This window comes from Leishmania infantum, chromosome 9 (assembly GCF_000002875.2).
Source record: "Leishmania infantum JPCM5 genome chromosome 9".
Taxonomy (NCBI): domain Eukaryota; phylum Euglenozoa; class Kinetoplastea; order Trypanosomatida; family Trypanosomatidae; genus Leishmania; species Leishmania infantum.
Window position 1 is genome coordinate 5,154 of NC_009393.2, and position 9,262 is coordinate 14,415.

The 9,262-nt window shown below is 52.7% G+C and overlaps 6 protein-coding genes across 6 annotated transcripts; all 6 read left to right on the forward strand.

Annotated features, from left to right (window-relative positions):
• Window positions 1-232: 232 nt before the first annotated feature.
• LINJ_09_0010 (conserved hypothetical protein) lies at window positions 233-667 on the forward strand (the record flags this gene model as incomplete). The annotated part of the gene is made up of 1 exon (XM_001463421.1): window positions 233-667. One exon carries the CDS (start codon window positions 233-235, stop codon window positions 665-667), a length of 435 nt encoding a protein of 144 aa, XP_001463458.1.
• Window positions 668-1,232: 565 nt separating this feature from the next.
• LINJ_09_0020 (conserved hypothetical protein) lies at window positions 1,233-2,354 on the forward strand (the record flags this gene model as incomplete). The annotated part of the gene is made up of 1 exon (XM_001463422.1): window positions 1,233-2,354. The coding sequence occupies one exon, from the start codon at window positions 1,233-1,235 to the stop codon at window positions 2,352-2,354; it is 1,122 nt and encodes a 373-aa protein (XP_001463459.1).
• A 640-nt stretch (window positions 2,355-2,994) lies between these two features.
• On the forward strand, window positions 2,995-3,318 carry LINJ_09_0030 (conserved hypothetical protein; the record flags this gene model as incomplete). The annotated part of the gene is made up of 1 exon (XM_001463423.1): window positions 2,995-3,318. The coding sequence occupies one exon, from the start codon at window positions 2,995-2,997 to the stop codon at window positions 3,316-3,318; it is 324 nt and encodes a 107-aa protein (XP_001463460.1).
• A 1,223-nt stretch (window positions 3,319-4,541) lies between these two features.
• Window positions 4,542-6,401, forward strand: LINJ_09_0040 (conserved hypothetical protein; the record flags this gene model as incomplete). Its single annotated transcript, XM_001463424.1, has 1 exon — window positions 4,542-6,401. One exon carries the CDS (start codon window positions 4,542-4,544, stop codon window positions 6,399-6,401), a length of 1,860 nt encoding a protein of 619 aa, XP_001463461.1.
• Window positions 6,402-6,845: 444 nt separating this feature from the next.
• LINJ_09_0050 (conserved hypothetical protein) lies at window positions 6,846-7,808 on the forward strand (the record flags this gene model as incomplete). Its single annotated transcript, XM_001463425.1, has 1 exon — window positions 6,846-7,808. The coding sequence occupies one exon, from the start codon at window positions 6,846-6,848 to the stop codon at window positions 7,806-7,808; it is 963 nt and encodes a 320-aa protein (XP_001463462.1).
• A 704-nt stretch (window positions 7,809-8,512) lies between these two features.
• Window positions 8,513-9,262, forward strand: GPI12 (N-acetyl-D-glucosaminylphosphatidylinositol de-N-acetylase; the record flags this gene model as incomplete). The annotated part of the gene is made up of 1 exon (XM_001463426.1): window positions 8,513-9,262. One exon carries the CDS (start codon window positions 8,513-8,515, stop codon window positions 9,260-9,262), a length of 750 nt encoding a protein of 249 aa, XP_001463463.1.

Here is a 9,262-nt window from a genome sequence, read left to right on the forward strand (position 1 = left end):
GTGTAACGGATACGGCGCCTGGTCTTTTCAAGGGAATGTACCCTGCTTGTACGGGGAATTTGTTTTCACGAGCAATAGTCCCTTGTGGGACGCTGGTCGACACAAAAACGTTTATGATCTTCTTGAGATATCTGAGAATTAAATGGTACTTCGACCTCCTTGTTCCTTTCTCTTTTTTTTTTTTCGGTAACGCTTGTCAGCGGGGTAGAATTGACTATTTCTCTTCACAGTAATGGAGAAGGATAGCAGTGGCTCGACAGGAAGCGGTGCTGTCAATCGCGAAGGGGTGCTGGAGAAGATGTTAGCAGAGGAAGTCGCTAAGCGACATGATGCAGAGCGAGCGGCAGAAGGATTGCGGAGGCGGATGCAGCTGCTGGAGGCAGAAGTCCTTGATCTGCGACAGGCCAGCGACTGGAAGAAGGGTTCTGTTTTATGCACAGCTGCTGGCGACGATGGCACCGCCGTATCGACTGTCGGCGATGAGGAATGTGCAGATAGTAGTGATTCTGCCCTTAAAATAGAGAATCATCGGCTGAGGGAGTTTGTTAAACGACAAAATGCTCTTATCGATGTTCTGCGCCGTCAAAAAGTTCTTCTCGAAGCTAGTGCAGCTGTCAACATATCCGTGCGCGACTTTGACAAGCAACTGGAAATCCACAAGGTATAGAGTCGTTTGTTTCTTCTTGCTGGTATCGGCGCACTGCAGTTAAGGATCCCCTCTGGAAAGCATTGTTAATGGTTTTTCTGGTTTATTCGGATGTGCTATGCTGTTCCCGAATATTGGTGATCTGTATCTATGATGTAGTGTTCATCTGGCGTCTTTTTTTCCTCTTCACTTCAAGGTGCGGAAAGTTCGTTGGCTGCTGCCGCGACGAAGACAAGAAGGAAGACGAAATGAACAAAGAGAGTGCTCGAGGGCTTGCGGATGAGGATAATTACTCGGCTAACCTAGCACTTTTTTTCCGACTGAGATTCCTACTGTCGTGAAAATGTTTGCTACGATGTGGTTGAGGGCATGCAAAGGAGGGAAGCAGCTTTGAATGGCGCGACCGTATATATGCTACAATCACGGAGCTTCGTGCACATGGACCTTTCAAACCGACGCGTGCAAAGACACTGCTCCAGCTTCTTTCCCTCGATATGTGCAACCTCTTGGACGTTGGGTTTTTTTTTAAGCAAGGCCTTTGGATGATGGTGATAGGTTGAGCGGAAGCCAATCAACCTTGTCGAAAATGGCCTGTGTTACCGGAGACGATACCGGCGTTGTGAAAATATGGGACATCTCGAAAAGCAGCGGCGCAACGCTAAAGTTCTCATTTGGTGAGCAGAGCCGGAAACGCGCCATCATGGGCATGTGCTGGGAAGATAATAGCACGTCGTCTGTGGCATTCTCGTCGAATGACGGCTTTCTTTCTGTGCTGGACATCAGCGACTACATTATCAGCTCCTCTGTGAAGGCGAACACCGTCGCAGGGCTGCCCAACGCCATGTCGTTTGTGAAGGGAAAGCTTGTTCTTGTCTCCAAAGATGGCGAGACGAGCGTCTTTAGTAGTGATCTCACACCATCATCTTCGTTTTCGGGCAACGGGCCAATTGATGCGGTGCATATTCACCGTAAATTTGGCATGGTTGCGATGGGCGGGAGGGAGAATGATCTGTGTGTCTACGACTTGGCCTCCGAGGCCGTGGAGGAACCTGTTTTCAAAGCGCGAAATGTTCGAGACCACATTTTAGATGTTCCATTCCCAGTGTTTGTGACTGGCGCGTGCATTGTGAACCCATATGTTTTTGCCGCTTGCACTGCGTATCACCAGGTACGGTTTTATGACCGACGCTCGAATGACCGACCAGTGCAGGAATTCGAGATTAGTCGAGAAATTGAACGGCGCCCAACAACGATGCTGCAATGGAATGCAAACAAGTTCCTGATTGGAGAGGCCAGTGGCGACATTCACTTGTACGATACCCGACGGGGTTTTTGCTCTCGCGCGAAACTGCGTGGCGGTGTCGGAAGTGTAAGGTGCATGTGCAAGCATCCTGCTGGTCACCAAATTCTCGGTGTCACGGGCCTGGACCGCAAAGCGCGTCTTTACCACGTGCCGACTGGAAAGCTGCTGATGTCAGTGTACGTAAAGCAGAAGGCGAATTGCTTGCTGCTTGACAAACAACTGCCGCTGAGAGATAAAGTTACGGCGTTCAGTGGCGTCGTGAACACGAAGCAGCCTGAAAAAGCCAACACGCTAGGAGATGCTTTGTGGGATGACATGGACCCGGTGCTGGATGACCTGGACGAAAAGGAAATTGTAGCGGATACTGCCACCCAGAGCAGGCGTAAAGTGCAACGAAAAGAGTGAAGGAGCTCAATCGACTTTTTTTTCCGCTTTATGGTGTTGGGGAAAAGGCGAATGATTCATAAAGGGGGCGTAGGGACTTTATGCCCTACTGTGAGAGCGGAGTGACCGAAGGACGTCGCTGAGTTCCACAGTCAACTTCTTTGTGCGATTAAGGAATAAAACGGTAGTTAAAGAAAGGTTCACAACAGCGCTGGTGCATTCGAGCATCCTAGCTAGTAAGGTGTTTTCAGGGGCGGAAATGGTGCGTGCGGTATTTCGGAAACCCATCGGAATAGGGCAGCAACCGACTTTTCACCATTGAAGGGATTACCTCAACGGAACTGAAAATAGGAAATATACCGCGGTACATCGAGCATTGATTCAGTGCACATAGTGGTGTATATATCTTTTTTTCGGTTTTTTGCGTCGTGCGGAGTTCTGCGCTGCTGTAGCTCCTGCTCACACAGAGGTGATATCTCAATGCTCTGCTCTCTTCCTTCACCGTTTTCGTCTTCTTACGTGCGCACTTGTTGCTGGCTAATTTCACCAATCTTATGCGCGACAATGAGCAAGCTGAAGTTTAGTATTGCGACCAGCATACAGTTGCGGTGCTCACCTGATTTTTTTTCTACCGCATCATATTGTTGCTTTGCATCAAAAAATGGCGTCCTGCCGCACTGGCCGGCTTCCCATGCCGGATGATCCGCTGTTCAACTCGACGCATATGCACGGTCTGCGCCACAGCAGCCGTCTTGCTGGCCTTGGCATGATTGCCGTGATTTGGATTATGTACGAGAAGCTGCGCCACTCGCACCACTATATCACTTACAAGGGCCCGGAGAACCCGTTCGCGCGCATTCGTCATCGCCGTTTCCCTGGTGGTGCGTTCATGTTCGGCTGGGGTAACAACGGCTTGAATCGGGATTGTGGTATCAAGGAATTTGAGTGCTGGGCCGGTTACACTGGTAAGGAGTACACGTACTAACTTCATGTCTCCTCGGTGTGTACTGTTCAACTCGTGTATAACATTCTTTTGTTTTTTTTTTTGGTCTAGGACTTGTAGTTAGGCCTAGTAGCACTGGAATGTGTTGCTGGAGCTCATCAAAGAAACGGAAAGTATGCTTTTGTCTAGTTTTGTGCTGATTTACGTGTTTGTTTATGAAGCAGAGAAAAATACAGAAGAAACTCGTAGTCCTTTCGTATGCGTAAATCTACATGTCGGCGCCTGTCGACTGTAGCCGCTTGATACAAGGTTGCTTTTCAGCAGAATATGAGGGAAAAGACAGAGCACGCTCTGTTTGTTTTCAGGACTCACACAGTCACGCGCGCGCGCACACACACACACACTATGAAAGGTCATGCATAGTCGCGTTAGTGGAGGAGGATCGACGCTACTTGGCAGCTGATCTGGTGCGTGGAAGTTATTTTTGCTCGAATTTCTTCCGCTACTATTTCCGGTCTCCCTCTCTGCTTGGTTCTCCCTGTTTCTCCTCATCTGAAAATATTCCATTACCGGAACCTGTGCCCCCCGACTTGTGCACGGCTTGCTTTTAGGGAGGATGGCGGTACGCGCTAGTCTTACAGAAAAAGCTCTTGTTTCTTCCCTTTTATCCCGAATATAGAAGGGCAGGCGTTGGAGATGAACAGAGGTGATATCGTGCGCAAACAAAAACAGCCATCAACGTCTGCCTACGATCGCGACAAGTTTCTGGAGGCCATGGAGCGGTACTCGAACTATGTGAGCTCGTGGAGTTGGTTGATCGGAGGGCCCTCTAGCTACTTTGTAGTGGAGCCGGAACAGTCGTCCGCTGAGCCTTCGCTTTAGCGGTAGCCGTTTTTTGTTGTCGAATGGGCGTGTGTGTGGTGGTTTTCAGATAGTATCTGCTCCGCGTATGAAAGCGCTACTATTTGTTTGTATTTTAGCTCACGAGCTTGCGTCTTCAACAACAAAAAAAAACGAACAGAGGTGTGGCCGTTCTTGGAATCGAAAGCAGCGAGCTGAGTCTTCCAAATCTCTCAGCTTGTCGGGATGGCACTCGTTGCAGTCTCAGTACTAGCCTTTTCCCTGGATGGGGGCGTTTATTTGTGACGCGCCATCTTCCCCTGGCCATGTTACCGATGCCTTTGGCTCTACTTAACGCTGCTTCGGTCACCTGTCCTTTTCTTTCGGTTGTTCTTTTCCATGAGTTTTGCAGCCTTTCCGAATCTATGGACGCAAAGGAATTTGTTCAGCGCTTTCCTAAGTCGGCCCTCAGCGCCAAACTTGTCTTGTCTCTGGAAAGCACAGAGCAACGGGATTTCGTTGTGTCGCTCATCGATGACGCCGTTTACTGTGACTCTTGGGAGGCTTACTTTGACTTCGCCGAGCGCAATAATGTTGCCATTACGGAGGATGTGGCGCTGGCTGCCGTGCAGGCAGTCGGATTAGATCCACTCAGCGCCCCTTTATGGGTAAGGGCTGCGGCCTGCTGCGAATCAGTGGAGTCGCAAAAGAGCCTGTATGAGTTTGGCCTCTCGGTTCCGCTACATGGCTGGCAGCGCCTCTTCGAGGAATATCGCCGCTGCACTGACGGCCATGAGGACGATCACGTGCTTTCCGAAACGGAATGTTGGTGTGTATCCAATGTGTTGACGGCGGAGAAGTGGCCGGACCGTTACGCCAAGCTGGACACGGACGCCGAGGCAGAGGAGGTCCGGCAAGCTTGGCTGGACCTTTTTTCTTGTATGCTGACGAGTCTGGCGGCCACGGTGATTGCTAGGGACTTACAGTTGCGGCGGATCGAGCTAGCGATGCGTCAAATGTGCACTCAGTTGCCAGGGGATGACTCATGCTGGTACCAGCTTGCCCTCTTTCAACTTCGCATCTTAGAGGACGCCGAGGCGGCTAGGAAGACTGTTGCGAGCGGGATAGCGGCAGCAGGGCCATCGTTCGCCTTAGAAAACATTGCCTCCGTCGTAGATGGTGTTGTTGGTGTCAGCGACATCAGTGACACCTCGAGCGCTGATGTGCTCACTGCAACAAAAACGTTGATGCAGCAGCGCCGTGCTGCGGAGGAATTGGCGTTAGATGGGGTTACAAAAGACCGGTTGCGTGCTTTGCGCTCTGTAGGAAAGGCCGCCGCTCAGCAGGGGCTTAGCGACTGGAAGATCTTCTCGCAGTGGCGATGTGCGGAAGACATGGCAGCCCACGACACCAAAATGGCTGCCAAGGTGCTGGAGAACGGCATGATCTGCTGCTCACACTCCCCCACCGATGCCCTCCTGTTGGGTAGCGAGGCGGCACAGTACCACCTCTTGCAGCGTCACGAGCGCGAAGCGCTGGGCTACGCGGAGCAGCAGATTGAGCAGCAGGCCGGGCTGCATCACCGCGGCAAAATCATGGCATCGTGGAACAGTCTTGTACGCATTGAGAGCCTTCTTGGTCTGAGTTTTTCGAAGGCGGCGAAGCGGCGTGCAGAGCTGTTTCCGCAGAATCGCATTTCCATGTTCATGGAGAACTGCAGGGTCGGCGACTACTTGCCGTGCGACAAGAGTACCTTCCAGTGGGCCCGCTTCGTGGAGGACTATCAGGTGGACAAGGCATCCGTTGAGGAGACACCTTTTCATGGAATCGCGCCCCCGCGAAACAAGGCGGTGGCGGTAAAGCGTTTGCAGCAAGTGGAATGCGAAACACCTGACGACTCGCAGTGGGAGCCGTTTGTGCCGCCGCTCAGCTGCTTGCCTTCTCGCGAGGAAGAGAATCCTGATGAGGTCACCGGAGTCCGAGAACTGCGCGGAAAGCTCGTATATCGCGTGAAGGTGGACGCGCGCACAGCGGCACGATGCCAGAGAGAGAAAGCAACGAGGCAGCGCTCGAAGACGGGAGAAAAAGCTGTCGAGCGCGGCGGCGCTCTCGGTTCGCTGATGCGACGTGTGTGTCCAGTGAATCTTACGGTTGGGCAGACGAAGCGATTGCAGTCGATCTCGGCAGATTGGGTTGTTCACGTGCTAACCGTTTCGGAGCTAGATTTGGAGCGGACGCTCAAGGAGCGCGCCGAGCGGCAGGAGAGTCACGGCATGTCTGTTTAAGAAGGGAAACTCAAGAGGAAGGGGCACTGGGTGCTGACGCAGAGCAGGGACGCTGCGTAAGGGATCTGGGCGCCGCCGTTCCTCGTTTATCCGTGAAGGTATAGAGCTCGCTAGGTGGGCATCCTCATGTGATGATCATCTTATGCAACTGTGCAGTGAGGCAGCCGACCAAAAAGCAATGATGCAAAAGAAAGCAGACGAGCAAAAGCCCCCAAGTAGGCCGAGGCACGCGAGGCCCGCTGAATAAGTCATGTTATCGGTACCAAAGCTTGCTGGCTCTCGTTCTACCCCTCTCTGTGCCTTGCGCTGAGTTCTTGCAACGGGTTCTTTTCTCTTTCCTCCTCTTCCGCCTTCTGCTGTCATATGTCGTTTTCTCTTGCCGCGCCTCGCGCACCAATGCGGATGCGTTGCGTCTGCCAAGGTGCATGATCGATATCAGATGCCATGATGGTGCAAGAAGTTGTCACAGGTGAGGCGCTGCGTGTGTTAGGGCGCAACCCCTTCGAGGGAATCACCACGAAAACGCGTCTGCGGCAGCTGCTGCAGACGCACCAAGGCAGAGACAAACTGTTCAAAGTAGCACAGTACTTGCTACGCATCCGGCTGTGGTGGAATTCCGTTGACTTCAACGTGAACTACGTGCCAGGTGAGAATTTTTCCCGAATGGAAAAGAATCTGATGACCATCGTAAATAGTCGACGCATGTTCCGCCTTGGCCGTTTCTTTGGCGAGTTTGTTCGCATGCGCGTAACGCTCATCAAGGCATCGGAGCTGGTATACATTCCGGTGAACGGTGGCCAGTGGGTGGCGCTATTCATTCAATGCCAGATGCTGCTAGATATGCTTGCGAGGGGTTTGCTATTCGTGAAGTCCTTCCTGGAGGACGTCGCCTTTCTCGTTCAGAAGGGCTTCTTCCACAGCAACGTAGCTGGCCGTCTCATCTACGTGGCAACGCGGTGCGGACTTCCAGTTCTCACAATTGACTTGTTTCTGAATACGCTGCGTCTTTACCAAGGCATTTTAGACGCGTCCGCCACCGAGTCCTCGAATGAAATCATGTTCTCAAAAGACTCCTTCTCGCTTCTGTCCAAGTATGACCGCGTAGATAAGCTGCGCCGCAAGTTGGCGTCCACGACCGATGAGGAGAAGCTGAAGGAGGTAATCAAAGACCAGCAGCGGACGGCGAACGGCACCAACGAGAACGTCGTATACGTGGAATCGTATGCTCAGCTGTTGTGGACCGACTTCGAGCTGCACTGGATCTGCGTAACGGAGGCGAAACTGCTGCTGGACATCTTTGTTGCTCTCTCAGGCCTGAGAGGATGGAAACTGCAGGGGTCTGTGAGTACCGCGGGTTTGTTGTCTGGGCTGTGCTCCATCTACCGCGTGTGGACGTACGGCCGCTAGCCCTCGCCTAAGCCTTCGCCCTCCCTCCCGTGTTGTGTGATGCATGGCTCTTCCACCTCGTTGTCGTAACGCCAGTTGAAAAATGATGGCTGACCTATACACTTTTGCCGCCTAGTCCACCTATGCTTCCCTGCGCTCTTCAGTTTTTCGCCTTTTCACTGGGACGAAGATTCGCGTCCTCCTCCTCGTTTCCCTGTTGCTTGATTGTGCTTGAGTCTTCTTTGCTTGAAATATCGCTCTTTTCTTGCGCCGGCGCACGTGCCAAGGAGTGCATGTCGCGCGCTAAGGCGAGGCTTTAGAGTGGCGGTGCCTATTTGCCTCGGGGCTCTCCTCACCATTAGGTGCTGCGCAGCAACTAGTGCCACCACGCGTCGGTTGAGGATTAGCATAAGACTGTGCGTACGGGATTTTACGCGGGCCACTCAACCCTCCGCTTTTGTCAGCCTTCACATGACCTGGGCACCTGGTACATCTCCCCAACCCCCTGCTCACAAAGAGACACTTTCCCACTCCCACGCCTGTTTCTCTTTGTCGGTGGTTTCTGTGGTGACCGTAATTTTGTGCCTTTTGATCAAGCATTCCGTTTTCCTGTTGTGCTGGTGCCGAAGGGCAGCGGGACTACCACGCGGGCACACGTGTTGTGGCTTCGCTGTTCTTGTCACTTGGGCTGCTGAAGTGGACCCCGGCGTGGCAGGGGCCGCAAAATGCACAGTATCACAGTTGTATGCATCAACGTGGTGCTGGCGCTGCTGCTGCTGCTGTGGATGAAGATAGCAAATCTTGCCGGAACGTCAGTTCGCAGTGACGTTCTGTTCGTGTTTGCGCACCCGGATGACGAGGCAATGTTTTTCACGCCACTCCTGCATTCGCTGCGGGCGCAGCGGGTCACGGTGCATTTTCTGTGCCTGTCCAACGGCAACTACGCCGGGATGGGAAAGGAGCGTGAGAAGGAGCTGTACGCCAGTGGCGCTTTCTTTGGTGTGCAGCGGCGTAACATCCGAGTCGTCGACCACGCTGACTTGCAAGACGGCATGTGTAATGTCTGGAGCCCTTTGCTTATTCGCAGAGAGATCGAGTCATACATGCAGAAAGCCGGCAGCATCAGCACCATTGTTACATTTGACAAGTACGGTGTCTCTGGCCATCCTAACCACATTGCCGTACACAATGGCGTGCGGGAGCTCAAGGAGAACATGCCTCCAGGGCTCCTCCACCTGCAGCTCAGAACACGGAGTCTGCTGTGGAAGTACGTTGGACTGCTGGCGGTTCTCCCTTATGTCCTGTGGTCATCCACATGCGTTAGCCGCACCAGCTTTGTCGCCGTCATTCCACCCGCATCAGTCTGGGAGAGCATGGCCGCGATGCGCAAGCACGCCGGTCAGCTTGTCTGGTTTCGGTATTTGTTTGTCATTTTCTCTTCGTACACGTACGTGAATGAGATCGAAGAGCTCTAG